The sequence below is a fragment of the Neltuma alba genome, unplaced genomic scaffold (assembly GCF_004799145.2).
Source record: "Neltuma alba isolate B1F8T4 unplaced genomic scaffold, ASM479914v2 tig00011490_pilon, whole genome shotgun sequence".
NCBI lineage: Eukaryota > Viridiplantae > Streptophyta > Magnoliopsida > Fabales > Fabaceae > Neltuma > Neltuma alba.
In genome coordinates, this window is record NW_021636159.1 from 174325 (window position 1) to 192135 (window position 17811).

Here is a 17811-nt window from a genome sequence, read left to right on the forward strand (position 1 = left end):
GTTTCTAAAAAAGCTCATAACCGACTTATCATCCGATAAAACCAATGCTACTTTTTGCTGCTTCTCCCCCGTTAGCATCGTATCCAGTGTTAAGATTTTTCACATGCCCATCTTTTCCTCCACACACATCATTTCTCTCTCTTCCCCCCCTTCGTGAATAATGAAATCCATGTTAATATTTTTATTTCATTTTTAGTCGCTATTATTCTTATAACTAATAGTCTCTCCCCAAAAAAATTTAAACAATTCACTAATTAAAAATTATAATTTTTATTTTTATTTTCATTTTTATGTTTGACTCATCAAAATAAAAAATTATTAAAATTACCTTTTTAATTAAAATATGACCAGTTATATTTTACAAATTTTTCAATAATACTTGGACTCCTTTTAAGTCATTCTCACAATTAATTTTAATATTTCTCTTAAAATTATTACATTATATGCATATAATATAAATATGTATTATTTAATATAATTCATATCCTTTTAAGTCATTTTACATTCAAACTTATTTTTTCATTAATTATTCAAACAAGTTTTAACTTTTTCAACTGACTTTTTATAAGCATCTATCCAAACATAAATCGCATTACATTAACTGACTTTTATTCTAACTTCAGTTACAAAAGTTAGTTAAACTAGAAGTCAGTTTTACCTAACGCCAATCCAAATACACCCTTAATTGTGGGGATTGTTTGCAGTTTGTAGCCGTTAAATTCACGCAAGCACGACGTGCATCTAAGTGTAAGTTTACGAGTGTGTTTGGATTAGCGGTAGAGAAGTAACTTTTTTTTCAATCTGACTTCTACAGAAGTCAGATCGGAGAAAAGCAACTTTTTTGAGCTTATTGTATAAGTCCGTTTCAGTGACAGAAGTCAGATAGTCCCACCGCAGATCTAAACATATAAAACTACAGTCACATTAAAGGGGTGTTTGGATATAACCAAACCATGGTTTGGAGAATAGCTTCTGGAGAATAGATTTTGGGGAGAATAGATTTTTTGAAGAATAGATTTTGTGAAAAAGTGATTCTGAGAAGTGAGAGTGTTTGAATAGTTGTTACCAGAAACACTTTTTATATGTACAAATTACTAAAAAAGGCATAAGTTAATATGATAATTACAGAAAAAATATATTTTATGATATATTTTAATTTGAAAGAATAAAATTGTTAATAATATATTTTTTATTAACATAATTAATAATACATAAGATAATATAATTAATAAATAATTAATATGTATATATATTTATAAGATATAAGATTAAATATATTTATAAAAAAATATGTTTATAAAAAAATAACAAGACACGTATCCTATATGCCTCTTTTTTCCAAAAGCAAAAAAATTTTGCTTTTCCCAAAACCATGATTTTAGAACCAAAACCATGATTTTGGTTTTTTTAAGGGTGTTTGGGTGATTTTTTCCCAAATCATGGTTTGGATCCCCAAACCATAGTTTGGGTTGGAACCCAAACACCCCCTAAAAGCCAAATTGGGACGCACGTTTGGGGGCCCAAACGTGGTCCCAAACGGACCTACGATATTGCCCCTGAACGCCAAAACGACCGAGACTAGCGTTATCTGGTCATTTTATTTAAGGAGCCAAAGTTCCTTTTGCCAAATTCGCATCCGTGTCTCCCTCCTCTCCAGCTTAGTTCAGATCTCTCGTTTGTTCACGTACTCATCTTCTTTTCTCAAAGGTACGCTGCTTCAATCTCTTGGAATTTAGTTTGCATCTCTCATATCTCTTTAAATTGAGGACATTTTCAAAATTTCGGCTTTGATCTCTTCCCATTTGAATTTTTTGCTTGTACCCCTCAAATTTTGAATATTTTGCATAGATCCGAATTTTGATTGGGATCTATGAAGTTTCCATTCTGTGAACTGACAGCCTGCGTCAGACCCAGAATGATACCGTTTGAAAGGCAACATTTTGTTGCTCTGTTTGACATCGTTCAACTTTGTAGTGGCTGCATGTCATTTTGGGTTTTGGAGGGGGGATTGGACGAGTTTAATGATATTTCTTTCAATTTTTAAAATCTTCGTTGTCCTATTTTTTCTCCTTTTCTAATCTCTTTTAGAATAAAAATGGTTTCTTCTGGTTGTTTGTTAATTTTGCATGCATTTTATGCTAACTATACTTCAGAGCTGTCTTTTGTCTGGATCTAATTCTGGAAATTTGTTTACTTCAAAGAAGATTTGATCTGTTGTATGAAGATCTGTCAAGATTCTGCCTTGATCTGTTGAACAGTGAATACCACTATGATTCTACGAATCAATTTCTGCAAATAGCTAATTTTCAAAGGATGCGAGAGTTTAAATTGTAAATAATGAATATATGAACTCAAATTAAGTTTTTATCCTAGCTGAATTTATTGTTCTTTGCCTATACCCCTATCTTAACATGTACATGTTTTTGCTTTGATTGAAACCTCAATGGCTGCTTCGCTCTATGACGTCTGATGATTGGCCTTTGCCCTATACTAACTGCTTACCTAAAATCGTAGTTTTTGGACAAATAATAATTTTTTTTTAATAGATACCTTTTGGTACGGCATTTAATAGGTACTCATGGGAACAGTTGTTGAAGCAGCAAGCCAGGTATTTTTGTTCCTTATGCACATTCACTTCCAGCACTTAAGAAATGAAGATCATTCTTTTGAAAATCATATTAAATTGAGGAGAACATTGTATTTCCTTCTGCCATATAGAATTCTTGAAGTTTGAACTTTGTGAAAATTTCCCCCCTTTTATTTCCTTCCTTTTTTTTAACTCATGTAAGTGGTTGTTTGGTTTCACTACAAATAATCATTTTTTTGCTTTATAAGACAAAACTCTTTTCACATATTTATCTCGTGCAGTACAATATCACTTAAGATAAGTTGATACAAACTGATACCAAATCTTAGACATTTGGATTATCATGTTTCGGTTAGATGCCATGGATTATCATGTTGCTAACTCTGGCCAATTATAGTTTTGTTACTTACTATCATAACAAACTTCAAACCTCAAATAGTCTGTCGTTTTTGTTTTGTCGTTTATTCTATCATTTTCCTGTTGTTAGATCTGGCAGGTTATAGCTTCGTTAAACTCAATCATATCAAGCTTCAAATCTGAAATATACTTTGTCTGTCATATTTTCGTCAGCATTTATTTGATCATTTTTTTTAACTCTGGCAAATTATACCTTGGATACTTACAATCATGGCAAACTGAAAACCTTGTGTTGTCAATTTTTTTTTCTGGTCATCTATTTTATCATTATTTTGCATGATTAATCTTAACTGTTCCTTTCCCTTTTTTCCTTTTTGTTACTTTTACTTTTTGGGGTTCTTCATTGGCTCATAGGATGCAAATGGAAATGCCGTAGAGAAAAAGCCTACAGTGTTTTTGTGTTAGGTGAGCACAAATTGGGAGCATTCAAATGATGCAGTTTTTGTTTTGCTATTCTATGGTTGACTTGGGAGAAATTCTGACCTTTCTTCTTTCTTTATAAGCTTTGAATTGATGTTGATTTAGTCAAGCTGATGGCTCACTAAATTTCTGTTTGCAAGCTTCCCCCATGTATCATATCCTGTATACCTCATTTAATTCTTGAACACACAAAAGTCTGATCTGTTAATTTGAAGAGATCAGGTTGTAAATATGATCAATTATTTTGAAGACCTTAAAATCTGTATACTGAGTAAATTTCCTTTTATAAAATTATTTCAACCGACTTAATCAATGTGTTTTAATGGGATTTGCATTACCCTCATTGAATTCATCATCATTATTATTTGGAATTAAAATCGTAGGGCACAAAAAGATTTATGCATAGACTTGTCTTTCTTTAAGAACTCAATAACTTTCTTAATTAACTTGGTAGTAGTTTCAGTGGTTGTCGTACTTTCAGTATCAAAACAGCCTATACTTCCTTCAGATAGTAGCAATGATGTAAGGCCTTTGATTGTTATGTAAATTTGGCATCAGAGCTTCCGTCTTTTTGTGGTGTAATGCTACAAATAAGATGGTGTTTTAGCCTTTAAATAACAGTTTCTTTAATGCATTTAACTTTCCCCAAGATTTCTATTTTACAAGTATAATCTTTATCAGTTACTTGGTTGAGTAGCTGCAGAAAAGTGGTTTTCTTAGTAGGCAAGTATTTTAACTTGTGAATTTGAAAGTACATGACTAATCTGTTTTCATTCTAGAGATTGGTATAGCTTGAAAGGAAAAAAATCTAAACAATACACACACACACACAACAATAAGAAAGTTGACAGAAAAAGAAACTGATTTAGTTCTTATACACTAACAATATGTCTGAGTGTTTTCTCCAAAAACACTTGAACAAAGCCTAGGAAACTTGGTAATTTGGTGCTGTTTGTCATGTGCTGCCATGTTTTTTGTTCATGGTCAACTGGTGCTTTGACAGCAGGTCACTTGGCAACTCTATCAATCCATGGAAATTTTGGTTCATACTTTCTTGTTTTATGTTTCATAATGTTATACAATGTCATACAATATCACTAATTCTTCAAAACTAATCTATTTTTTTTAATAATGTGATATATAATTTTTATTAAAAGTCAATCATCATTGATATGAAGTTATGAAATCACTTGTCATGAATAACGCATTCACTTGTTAATGGTGGTATTGTGGCTTGTCAATGACATCATTGTGAATCTGCTTAAGTTTTGAAAAAATATAATTTAATTAACATAAATTTTAGTAATACATTTGGATTATAATATAATATAAGATGATGTAATAATTCTATTTTAAGTGAAATATAATGGAATTGCAAATTTGAATGAATGTTTTTTTGCATCAATTGTTAATGTTTGCATCTTGACTTATTAATAGTGGTACTATAACTTGATAATTTTCCTGATGATATATATGATTTTGAGAATTGGTTTGCCTTTTATTTTTTAAAAAATAAATAATATAACCCGGAGGAGACACGAACACCACAAGAATTATTATAAAAATATATATATATATATATATATAAGGATCAAGTTGTCCTTATTATAAACTGTAACAAAGAAAGTAACTTTAGTCAGCAAAATAAACTCATGTATCAGAATAGACATTATATAACGTCAATTCACATTTGTTCCAAACTTATATAAGCAAATAAATTAACAAGTGATAGGGCAACCATTGACAAGTCGCACTAAAATTGTTAACAAGTAAATGCGTTGTTCATGACAAATGATTTCATAACTTCATATAAGTGATGATTGACTTTTAATAACGATTCTATATCATATTATTAAAAAAACAAGGATTAGTTTTGAGAAATTAGTGATATTATATGACGTTGTATAACATTATGTAGCATAAAATCACATTTTTCCAAATTTATATCAGCACATTAATTGACAACTGATAGTGTAGCGAGTGATAAGTGACAAAGAATATATTGACAATAAGCGGATAATGACAACTAATTATGCATCAGAACGTAATACACAGCTAACTTTCATTTACAACTTTATATACATATAATTACATCAATTTCATAACCCATTAAAAAAAATACAATTGCATGTATCAAGTATCAAACTAACTGTTTGTGTGTATTGTGACATTTACAAAAAAAATCCGTCACTTCTATTTACAAAAAAATTCTTTTGCCATTATTTATCTAGGTTCGAAGTGGCAATTCTTTTTGTCATTTCTTTTTCTTTTGTCTCATGTGACTATTCACCCTTCTTCATTGCCTCTTCTTTCTCTTTTTGTAACTTCTGCCAATGAGTTAAGGGTATAGAAGGTAATTGCCTTTATGTAAAAAATTCAAAAAATCGGTTAATATAAATCTACATACCACTATTATTATTGACAAGTTAAGAAGCTATATTGATAACTGTCACGGTCCATATTAACAACATATTTTTTTATTTCGCAGTAAGGATTTCTAGCCATACCAATCTTCATCTTTCTTATCAATTCCCCCTGAACCATGCCCAAACAGAGCAAGCTTACTTTCAACTCACCCATAATATACCTAGAAACAGAATACCCATAATTAACCTACTCACCCCTAATAAAAACCCAACTTAGATGACCAAACACATACCAAACCAAAAACACAAGTAATTTTTGCCAATGACTGACATGAGTGGAGTGGGATGAGATTTTCATATAGGAATGGGGAAGAAACAAAATGAAGTTTGAGTTTTTTCCCCCTTGCTTCTTGCATATTGAGTGATGATTTTCAGATTGAAAAACAGGACAACTTTTAGTTACTGTGGATGCATTTCATTAGGGGCAGAAGCATCATTTTACACTTCACCAAATTGCACTCAAGTCCCTTTGGGACTTCAGATTCATTATCACATTTCCTATGACTTTTTTGTAGTATTTTGTGTTTCATGGAACCTTACTGTCATTTTCTCTCTTAGTTTTATAGAGTACCCGAACGCGAACGCATTATCCGCTAGACGCTGAAACATCACAGAGCAATTCCAAGCTGACATCCTCTGACATTAGCCATTGCCACCCCCGAAATGAGAGCCTCTTCAACTCTCTTTCTCAAAGGGCAAACTCCTTACTTTGCTACACTCATCGGAAGCTCCAAATATTACAAAGGTTGTTCATCCCAGTTTTGAACTTTGAGTTTGCTGTTTGCTTTCTGAGGTCTTTCTTTGGCTTCTCATATTGGTTTTCTTCTTCATTCTTCCTTGGATGATGACAATAATATCTCAATTTTTCATATATCGTGCTGTCCATTTTCCAACTTCCCAAATACCAAGGTTGCCTTTTAATTTTGGTTCAAAAGTTGCGTGGTTAAATTATTAGTTGGTTTGTGCAATGTACTTAGTGGAGGAAGATGATTCTTTATTATGTTTTCAATAACTCTATACAAACGCTTTTTTCAAATACGTACTTGCTAGTATTGTGATTTGTTTTCTATATTTATTTTTATCTATTCTTATCCTTTGCCTCAAAAACTTGCATTTTCTCAAAGTTTCAATTTTTCACCTCTCCTTTCGAGAATCCTTCTATTTCCTATAATTGTGTACTAAATGCAGGAATACTCCATGTCAAGAAGCATCCAATCATCCACTTCTGTAAGAACATACAAACTAGCTCATATGAAGTTGCTAATGGAAGCTATGTTCCCACTTTGCAGATCGAAGACAAGAATAACAAAGTATGAATTTCTTCCTTTCATTTATTTTGTACCTTGTGTGAGGTAGAATAATGTTATCCTGTACTGTAGATGGAGCTAAAGTAAACTTATATGAATCTTACAGAAGATAGCTTAGCCACTCAATCCTCTCAATTGATTGAAGACAAAGCAGTATAGCATTGTAACATGCTACCTCTCTTCCTAATTGGAATATTATCAAAGCAGTATAGCATTGTAACATGCTACCTCTCTTCCTAATTGGAATATTATGGAACTTATGTTCTATTATTTATATGGCAAGCTCAGGCTTGGCTTCAAGGATGGATTAAGGACTGTAACATTGGTTGAACCGCTGAGAGTACGCTCATGTTGACTTTGAAATGGAGCATAGAAAATAAAACTTAAAAATGGATGCTAAGCACCCGCTCCTCCCTAGCATTTGATAACCAGGTTTCTCTCCTCTGACTACAAGGAATTCCATACCCTTCAAATCATTTCCCCTTCCAATATTCTTCTCGCTTCTCCTTGCGTCTATACATGAGATCTTGCTTATTTTGTCTCCCCGTTGTGGGTTCATTCTTATTCTCAGGTTGGGCTTGGCCTTCCTTTCTTTTAGCATACATGAAGCATGCTTCAACCTCTTTTTGGGCTGGTTTCTTTCCTATATAGTGTTCTCTTCCCCACGGCCTGTTATTCCATTGAATGGTATGTGATGCCTTATTTCGCATTGGGTAGTGTGGAATGTTGTACAGGGTATATAAATAGGCTGATTTTCCTACCTCAATGACTAGCTTTTGGGGGAAGGTTCCTCATCCCCCTCAGGTGTCTACTAGAATATCAATTTGGCGAAAAATGGATTTATATATATATATATATATATTTTAATTATCACTTCGTTGTTATGCTTTCCCATAGATTTTTCAAACAGTTTGGGGGGCATTAATGATTTAGTCATTTTTCTTCCTTCCTTCATTCCTTCCTTTTTTTTTTTTTTTGTTCTTTCTCATATTGATATACCATTTTCTCATATTGGAAAGTTTTACTACACTGCTATAAGACTAGCAATGCTATATGGCAGTGAGTGTTGGATTTTATAGGGACAACATGAATATAAAGTGACATTTGCCGAGATGAGAATGCTGAGACAAGATCTGTAATGAACATATACAAGGAAAAGTTGGAATGGTTGTTATTGATGAGAAAATGGGACGCGCCGGTGAGAAGAGTTGATTAAATAGTATGGAGTCCTTTAAAAAGGAGTAGAAGAAGGCCTATATCTAAAGATTTGGCTTTGGATAGAGCTCAATGGTGTCATGCATTTCATGTAGTTGACCCCACGTAGTAGGATAAGGCTTTGTTGTTGTTGTTCTTTCTCATATTGATGTAATGGTAGGCTTAATAATTCTGGCTATCTTTGCATTGAAATTTTCTTTCTTTTCTAATATACTTGCTTGATTGTCACTTTTTTTGTTCTCAAGAAGAAGGAAGTTTGGGGCACACAAAAAGTTATGCTAAAACAAATAGAGATGAACAAAGCAATATAAATCTAACAAAGCCTAAATTACTTGGGAAGGGTAATTATTATTTTCTATGTGTAAATTGGTGACAATTAAAAACATATGGGGCAATGATGTTAAAGCTGAATTTCTGCATCAAGAAATGAAGCTGTCCTTTTTGTTTTCCACATGTTAATTGCATTTTTATGGAGACTGAGTGTTATAGATGAGTGATCATAGATTAGATGTTAAAGGGATTACTTTCATCTTCAAGATATTCCCCATCCGCTTTTTATTTTTGCTTCTTTATTACTTTGGCTTGTGTGAGTATGAGTATACAACAATAACAAAACATTATTCCACTAGGTGGGGTCGGCTACATAGATCACATAATACTATTGAACTCTATCCAAAGCCAAATCTTTGGATATATTATTAATTGAAAGATCTTGTTTAATGATTTCATTAAGTGTTGTCTTCGACCTTCCTCTATTTTTTTTAGAGGGCTTCATACTATTTGATCAACTCTTCTCACCAGCGTGTTTCAAGGCTTCTTTGCACGTGACCAAACCATCTCAATCGGTTTTCTACCATTTTCTTATCAATAGCAGCCACTCCAACTTTTCCGATCACAGATAACTCTTGTCGTTTTTCTTCATTTAAACCACCCAGCTTGAATTATATGACTAACATCTCCATCTATTTCATCATCATTTAGGATAATTTATTCCAAATATTTAAACTTGTCCACTTGTGGAATGACTTGATCTCCCAATTTGACCTCCAAATCTGTTCTATCTTGTCTCTTATAAAAAATGCAATGCATATATTCTTTCTGTTTCTACTCAAACGGAAACCCTTCGATTCTAAGTTTCTTCTCCATGTCTCAATTGTTGAGTACGAGTATAGTTTTGGATGTTATAATTTTACAACTTAGGTTTTTTACATTCTTTGCTATTCTTTAAGATCTCAAATCTGTTTTGAGTATTGTGGTGACTATCAAATCTTTGTTATTCTTTCTTTACAATATGTTAAATTAAAATAGTTGTGCAGACCAAATTGTGGTTACTATTTAGATATTCGATGGCAGGAAAAACAATTTAGAAAATTAGAAGCCATAGGAGCATTTCAAAAGCTGCCCATGGTGATGCCATCTATTGACGTTCTTGGTTCAGCACTAAGGAAGGCAAGAAGAGTTTCTCCAACAAAAGGTTTTTGACTAAAATGATATTCTTTTGTTTAATCTTAGCATGTCTGTCTTCCATCAATGAACGTTTTGTTAATATTAATTTTTAGTCTCTTTAAACTCTAGGCATCGTTAACACTGCAAAAAGGGAGAAGAACAAGGGTGCAAAGCAACTTGATGCATTGATGAAAGTATATTCTTAACTTCCATACATTTCATGTTATTCTAATGTTTGTTACAACTTCCACATTCTATTTTTAGAAAAAAGTAGTAAAAATTGACATTGCAAATATTTTCAGGAACTGGCTGTTCCTTTGAGGACTTATGTGGAGAAATTTCCAAAGAAAACATATCTTCATCCCTATGAAAGGTCTCTCATTGAATTGACTCTTGGAGATGGATATTATGAAATGGTATATAAGGAAAATTGCTCTTCAGCAATTAGAACATTTATTTTGGGCTTCCATTGCCGTTGTAAATCCTTTGAGTACAAATTTTGTTGACCATGGATTTAATCTTGTTCTTTTAGACATTTTTGCCACAATTGTACAATATCATGATTTTGTTGACTGCGGATGTACTATCTAACAGGTCTTGGGAAATGTAGATGCTTTAAGGAAGAAGTTGGTATCTGTTGGAAAGGAACATGCTTCACTTTGTGCTAAGGTTTGTCTAGTTAGTAACTCACATCTTGATGGTGAAATTAGAGTTTATTTGGTTTTGTGTGTATTGGATCAATTTTTTTAGTGTGTGTGTGTGTGTTAAATAACTCTACTCTGGATGTTTTTAAGTTTAACATACGTCTGGGGTAGATAACATTATGTAGTTGTCATGCTGTTTAAAGGCTTTATTTATAGTGATATATGGTAAGATTTAGTATGTAGATGACTTTGCCTAGTGAGATAAGGCTTCTTGTTGTTGTTGTATTGTAAGATTTAATGTAAGCATTAGTGAAAGTCTTTTATGCGTGTACTAGGTGTTCGTTGTAACTTGTTCTTGGCTTGATAAAAGCAATAAATTTTCTTGTCTATGTTATGCTTTATGTTTAAAAAATTGACGATTTTTATGGCCTCCTTGTTTCATCCTAAAAGCAGTAGTGATAGCTAAGTTTCTGTTTTAATTTTTGTTTGAGGGGCATAGGCTTTCCACGGCCATTCACTCATGGCATGCATACCCTCTTTGGACCCCACCACCCAAAATATATGCCCAATTTCTATCTCCTTTTCTCTTCCCTCTCACCTAATCTTCACAGATCATGAGTTAGTTGTACATGCATGCTGTGACTCAATATTGAATTTTTTAAGATTCAATAGTTTGATATCTCTCTTATGCAAACATCTTGTTGCTTCTCTTGCCGTCTTTTTCTAAACATTTTGATACCATGATTTCAAGTAGTCTTCATCAAAGAGAGAAGCAGAAGAGAGACTGAATCAGGTGTTCTTTCTATCTTATTTGGAACATCTTCTTTGTTACTTGTTGTGATGGTTCTTACACATTATATTTATAGCAGGGCATTCAAAGAGTTGAAGATATATTTGCCCAAGAAGGGAAAGTTGTTGATGATTTGTTGGGCATTGCTAAGGTATTTGGGAGAACTATTGGATTAGGACTTTTCTTTTCAAACAATTGTTTCCTTTGCTATATTGTGCATCTACTTTTAAACTTTGCAGACTTTAAGAGCGATGCCTGTAATTAACTTGGAAACACCTACGCTCTGCCTTGTTGGAGCTCCTAATGTAGGCAAATCTTCTTTGGTTCGTGTACTCTCTACTGGAAAGCCTGAGGTGTGCAACAGAATCCTTGACTGTTTTTTAAGCATGCTATGTTATGATTCTGTTGAACTATATTCTTTCCTTGTCATGTTTTGCGTGACTGAGCTAGTGGCTGCACATATATTATTTCATTTCTTCCTATATTTTAGCTATAATTTACTCATCATATATTCTTTTTTCATCTGCATTTATTTTGTTGATATTAACTTGTATTCATAGCAATTTGATTAGCCGATCCTGAATTAGTCTCATGTCTGACTTCTCAGCTTGAATGTATATTTTAGTGTTTCTACTCTTATAGAATGTAGACTGAACCAGAGAGTCATTCCACTCTGATTTTTCACTTCTAAGCAAAAACATGCCTAACCATCCCTCTATTATATTTGGTGGTGTTTCTGCCTTGAATACCCAAAAACAGGATGGGATAGAACTCTTTGATATGTCCACTTATGCTCCAAGGAGCGTACAATGCCTCTCCTGCCTTCACGCTGGGCATTGGCTCCATAGAAGTTATTACCTTCAGTAGTCATCTAGTGTTCTGATGTAAACGGAAAAGGCTTGGTTGACTACTTGATGGGTGCTTCCCCTCCTCACAAAGTGAATGACCTAAGATCTAAACATGTGGTATTCTGAAAGCAACGTGATAATTTCATGATTGATCAATTCCTTAACAACTAATATTGGGGAAAATTCTTTTATTGTTAAAGAGCACAGGAAGTATGGCAAGCAGCTAGGCAGAAGTTCTCTTTGATGGACAGTACCACCTTGCTACGCTAAGAGAGATTGAAGGGCCTATCCCTGATTTAAGACAGTGAGAGATGGGAACAAATCAATACTACAACACACTTATGAAGTGCTAGCAATAAATTGATCTATGTTAGATTCATAGATGGTTTTGTGTAGCTGGTCCTACCTACTTCAAGCATGTTAGAAAAGAGAGAATTTATAAACTTCTCCTTTGGCTATATTCAAATTATGAAGAAAGTTAGGGGGGGCTAAATGGGATCTCGGCCACTTCCAACCCATAGAGAAGTTATCAGGTATTGTAGTTCACCCTGAAAGGTTGCTGGTGGTGTTGTTGCTATGAAGTTATCCAATATTTTGGTCCTTAAAAGGTCTTATTGGGTCCTAAGTTGGTTTTTAATTTATGATATTAGCGGGGATCTCTGGAGTGTGCTTAGTATTTTAACATAGGTATTAGTGCAAGGGGGGATGCAATAATCTTTGGTTGTTCTTGATTTTTCTTGTTTTCATGACGTTATTAGCTGGATCAGGCCTCAGCTCTAATACCATGTGAAAAATTTCAGAGTATGAAAGACTCAATTCTGTTGATCCCATCTGAAAACTAGGGTACAAATGGGGGAGTGATGGCAGCAAATGACCAGCTCTTCGACCCATGAAATGAGTGCATTTAAAATTTAAAGGATGGCACGTGCAATGGTACAAGGGATGACCAAATAGCAAGCATTTTTTGACTGAAAAATGAAGTAACTTGAGGAAATAAAGTTTGATAATCAGACATGATTTTCTAACACTAGAATATGTCCTGATCTCTAATACCATGAAAAATGAAGGCAAACAGAATTATAGGGAGAAATGACACGGGTGGGAACAAGAACCAGAGAAGATATAGATCTTATCTTCTTATTATTCGATCAATTGTCCATGGCATATATATATGCAAAAGAATGAAATAATTATGACGGAGATGAGTGTATCGAATCAAGAAAAAATAGTATAGACAGAAGTGACCCCGGCTCAATGTTTTAATTCCATGAATCCCCTGGTTATTTTTGATGTGCTTCATGGAATTTTAGCAAAAATGTCATATTTTCACAGTAGTGTTGTGCTTATGTGAAACTAAGCTATTCTTTCTTAATTACAGGTGTTGATTAACTCTGTTAATACCTTTCATAATATGCTTCAGCAAAAGCTGCAAAACCACATTTGCGCTTAAAATTAAGATTCCATTGGCCATATAATGTTTTCTTTAACCTTCATCCTTTGAATTCTCTCTGGCATTTCAGGTTTGCAATTATCCCTTCACAACTAGAGGGATTCTTATAGGTCATATTGTTCTGAACTATCAGAAGTTCCAGGTCCAAAATTTTCTATAGCTTCTTGTTATTATTTTTTTAAAAGGTTTTCTTTCACTATGCATCTTCTAATTATATACCTCATTTAACTGTAGGTTACAGATACACCAGGCCTACTGAAGAGACAATATGGTAAAGAAACTTTCATTCTTCTTAAACTATCATGAACCTTTAGCTTCATAGTGGCATTTTGTTATGTATCTATGAAATTTTCTTTTATTACAGATCCTCTGTATATTTGTTGGTTTGAGGATTAATTTGGCTTAGAGTGGTCTGGTTGTGATAAACTTTTGGGTGGTCAATTTCTTGTCTTTTTTTAGCTCATATTAGTTATCTATATTAGAGATTTTGCTATAGTCTTTAATGGATTTCCCTTTGGCAAGATGATAGCTCTGATTTCCGAGGTTGGATGGTTGAAACTCGGGGTCTTACTTTTCTTTAGCTTGTCAAATCGGGATCAATGTCTCCTGTTACTATTTAATCTTACTTTAGGATCCCAGTTGCAGTAGCAGATAGAATGCAAATGATTAGGGGTTATGTTTTATGATTTAGTGCAACAGGAAGAAGAGTCACCGAGTTGGGAGATATGGTGTAGGCTGAAATTTTTGTTGTTGCCCTTTTTCCCTGTAGAGGGGTTGCCTTCATTGATCTCGTGTCTATAAGGGAGGGCATAAGATGCAATAAGTACAACTAATGCTTCTTATTGTTGGATATTACACGCGTGTCCAAAGGATGAATAGCCTGAATGTCAATTATTTACTCAATCAGCTATATTGAATTTAGTACTGTTGATTTGTTTTCTGTTCTTTTATTAATTTTTTTTCCTTCCTGGTTTGCATATTCAGAGGACAGGAACAATTTAGAAAAGTTGACACTCGCTGCCCTTTCACATTTACCAACTGCAATTTTATATGTTCATGACCTTTCTGGAGAGTGTGGCACTTCACCTGCTGATCAGGTACTATTAGTTCCATGCTTCTGTGACAACTTGATTATTAGAATAATTGATATGCATTGTGATACTTGTTTCATATCAGTCGGCATATAGAGAGTTCTAGGTAGTAATGCAAGAGTTGAAATTCATTTTATATATATCTTGTTTACATGTCAGTTTATTTTGAATAAACGAATTATTTATTGGCCTGCTTCATTTCAGGTATGGATAGAAAAAGATAATGTGCATTTTCCTTATTTCTTTGACTTGTTAATTCGTAGAATGATCAAGATGTTTTAGATTAAAAGTTTGTAGGCACGCTCACAATTTACCCATTTTCATATCAAACTTTTAAAATAAAATGATCATGATGCTTATTTTGGAGTATTCAGAAGTACTCAAAGTGACTGGAACAGGTGTGGCTTGAATTTCAGAACACCCAGAACTTCCTGGTGATACACTGAAATTGAGAGAATTTAGACCACAACTTATAAGATCTAACAAGTATGGATTATGAAGAGAATGATATTGACAACTAGATTTTCTTTAAAAAGACATCTCTATGCTCTTATTTGTTAAGGAGGTTGTTAACAACTACAATGATGACGCCCACTTGAGAATAATCAGTATCATGTAAAACTGAATGGACTAAGCTTGTGCTACTAAAATCCACAAATTTTGTGTCTGGCCTTGCACTTGTCTGTGGGTATAGTTAGGTGGAAGAAGCATGCTATTCTTTCATACGGACTGGTGACTACGTTGCCTGCGCATCTATTTCATTTACAACACAGAAAGAAAGGAAGGAACAGATGAACAATTAAAAAGAAAAAGAAAAAGAGTCCATTCAATTTGCATGTCTTGTCTCTAGCCTTGTGAGTGTTATTGTGCCCCTTCCTTTTTTCCTTCTTGCCTTCTCTCAGTCATGTTTTATGTGAAGAGAGTTGGGAGTGTATAAATGATAAGGAGTGGTCAGTTTTCAACTGTCTTCCTTTTGGTAAAAGCAGTTTATGATGGTTGATTATGCAGTTCACCATATACAAAGAAATAAGGGAAAATTTTACTGAACACTTGTGGCTTGATGTTGTATCCAAATCTGATTTGTTGGAGAAGGCTCCAGTAATCTATGCTACAGAAGATGCAGATCCTGAACAAGTTGAGCTGTTGAAGTACCGGAAATCAGGACCCGATGGAGCTCTTTGTGTCTCTGTGAAAACAGAACAAGGACTTCATGAGGTGAGATTCTTGTAATTCCTCTTAGTGAAATAGGCTTCCCTACTCTCACATCTTTCTTGACAGAATGGAAAATTAGGAAAGATTTATTGGACGTTTTAGTAATTTATTTTTACTAGGCTTTCTCTTGTTGTTTTCTATTTTATGCTTTCTTTTACTTGAAGTTTAATATAGGTTTTCTTTTATTTTTACTATGACTCCCTTTTTTTTATTTTTAATTTTAGATTTAAGTTATTATTATGGTATTTAGGGCTCTATAATTTGTCCTAAAGTTAATTGCATGATAGACCCTTTTATCAGTTATTACTGAGATTATTTGCCATCAATTCTCTATCCCTCCTTTCTCTTTATTTCTCCCTATATCTCTTTACTTCTCTGTCCTTCTGCTTCCTCTCATACTCCCTTTACATCCCTTCTTGTTCCTCGTCCTCTTTCTTCTTCATCCCTTTTCCCTTTTGCCTATGTCAGTGGCCATCATGAAAGATGCGTGGAAATTTTAGCACAAAGAATGGAAGTGAACATAACCACTTTTTATAAATTGGACACTATTACTTTGTAATATGTAAGAAATAAATAACCTTTGGTGGTCTAATAATATTGGTCATTGTCATGTTTCTTCATTATTTCTTATCTTGGATAACACTATTTCTTGAAATAATGTCAGTTTTCCACCCACTCTACCAGCATGATCAAGGATCCTCACTCTACTTCATTGCAAACTTTGAATCATGTGCTTTAAATTTGAATTGTCTAGAATTATACTTTTGCAGTTTTATTTTTTTTCTTTTTGGTTACATAAGAAGTAAAATATAAAATCAAAATAATCTTCTAATTGTAGAATTTGAAAGAAATAGTTTAATGAATGAAAGATAAAATTGAAATGATACAAATGAATTGTGAACAATTTAGAAATGGTAATTGAAATGAAGATCTCAATTGCTATAATTGAGGGCACCCAAACTCATACATTGGTCGTATATAGTGCGAAAGTTTTTTGTGCTCTCTTATAAAATTCCTTAATACAAGTATGCTTTTCATGTGCAGCTGAAATGTAGAGTTTATGAGCTGCTTAATTTGCAGATGGCTAAGATCAATGATAGAATCAAGAATCAAGAAAAGTGAAAGGTTTAATTTTTGGAGGACACCAAATTTATGAAGTAACATCACAGTCAAAATGCAATCCTCAGTTCCATGGTGTATTAACGTGGGCTTGCTCTCTGGTTGGTGATATGGCCGACAGTGGTTAACAATTAAGCATAAGATGGTGAATCTTGAGATTCTGCTGCAACATGGCTGCTTAACAGCACTGATTTGAGTTATGAAGAAATCTTAATGCATTAGAAACCCTGGAAGAAACTATATAAACTAAATCTTTTTTGACCCTCAAGCTTTACGATCCATCTTTGGCATAACAATTCATTGATACTTGTATGTAAATTTGGTGTAATTAAATCCATTGTTACAAATAATTAAATTTTTCTTTCATGTTTTTATTGTTCTTTGCCTTATAACTCTTCCTCTGTCATTGTTATCACCTCAGACTAACAAATTTCAAAAGAAAAACCTTGATTTGGATTTTAGTGTTTGTAATTATACTTGTACAAAGTGATCAATATTAAAACTAGGCCCCACAACCTTTGTTCTTAAAACTAGGTTAAACTAGGTTGGTCTTAATTTAAGGTAATGGACTAATCTTAGGTTGATAGGTGCTTTTATCTGCTACACTAGTGAGATCTCATCTTAGTGCCCACTTAACTTTTGCTCGAATGGTTTGTAGAGGAGCCCTACCTTCGTTGATCTATCTAATTCTTTGCAATTTCTTTTCTATCAACATGTCTTGCAATTTGTACTTGAACTCTTTTTGTATTAGCTTGTTCAGTTAATTTAATAGCTTTCTTCATTACTTTACAAAAGAAAACTATGTTCATGTAATTTTAACTGCAGGTGATAAAACCTAA

At 33.3% G+C, this 17811-nt stretch overlaps 2 protein-coding genes across 7 annotated transcripts in view; both read left to right on the top strand.

Moving 5' to 3' along the window:
* Positions 1–1668: 1668 nt before the first annotated feature.
* The window catches only part of LOC114714185 (UMP-CMP kinase 3), a 36779-nt gene continuing 20636 nt past the window's right edge, over positions 1669–17811 (top strand). The window contains exons 1-2 of one of the 3 annotated variants that reach the window (XM_028898908.1): positions 1669–1707; positions 2547–2608. In XM_028898908.1, coding sequence (XP_028754741.1) covers positions 2579–2608 — 30 coding nt within the window. In that variant the 5' untranslated portion in view covers positions 1669–1707; positions 2547–2578. The remainder of the gene's footprint in view (positions 1708–2546; positions 2609–17811) is intronic. The other 2 variants (XM_028898909.1, XM_028898907.1) reach the window with 2 other exon arrangements.
* LOC114714183 (nucleolar GTP-binding protein 1) lies at positions 2590–17344 on the top strand. Of its 4 annotated transcripts, XM_028898900.1 has the most exons (16): positions 2590–2608; positions 3359–3409; positions 6409–6595; positions 7039–7160; positions 9726–9846; positions 9948–10012; positions 10121–10234; positions 10413–10487; positions 11217–11255; positions 11332–11403; positions 11492–11605; positions 13621–13692; positions 13785–13821; positions 14535–14647; positions 15650–15856; positions 16898–17344. In XM_028898900.1, the coding sequence occupies exons 3-16, from the start codon at positions 6514–6516 to the stop codon at positions 16973–16975; spliced, it is 1311 nt and encodes a 436-aa protein (XP_028754733.1). In that variant the 5' UTR covers positions 2590–2608; positions 3359–3409; positions 6409–6513; the 3' UTR covers positions 16976–17344. The 4 variants fall into 4 exon arrangements, with proteins under 4 accessions (XP_028754733.1, XP_028754735.1, XP_028754734.1 ...); XM_028898902.1 differs by lacking the exon at positions 2590–2608 and having other exon boundaries at positions 2624–3409; positions 16934–17344; XM_028898901.1 differs by lacking the exon at positions 2590–2608 and having other exon boundaries at positions 2625–3409; positions 6417–6595.

Bases quoted from the DNA above. Each gene is read 5' to 3' on its own strand.
- LOC114714183 (XM_028898900.1), top strand. From the start codon at position 6,514: ATGAGAGCCTCTTCAACTCTCTTTCTCAAAGGGCAAACTCCTTACTTT. The intron at 6,596-7,038 runs GTTGTTCATCCC...TACTAAATGCAG, and splicing joins AAGCTCCAAATATTACAAAG to GAATACTCCATGTCAAGAAG. The intron at 11,256-11,331 runs GTGTTCTTTCTA...TATTTATAGCAG, and splicing joins CAGAAGAGAGACTGAATCAG to GGCATTCAAAGAGTTGAAGA.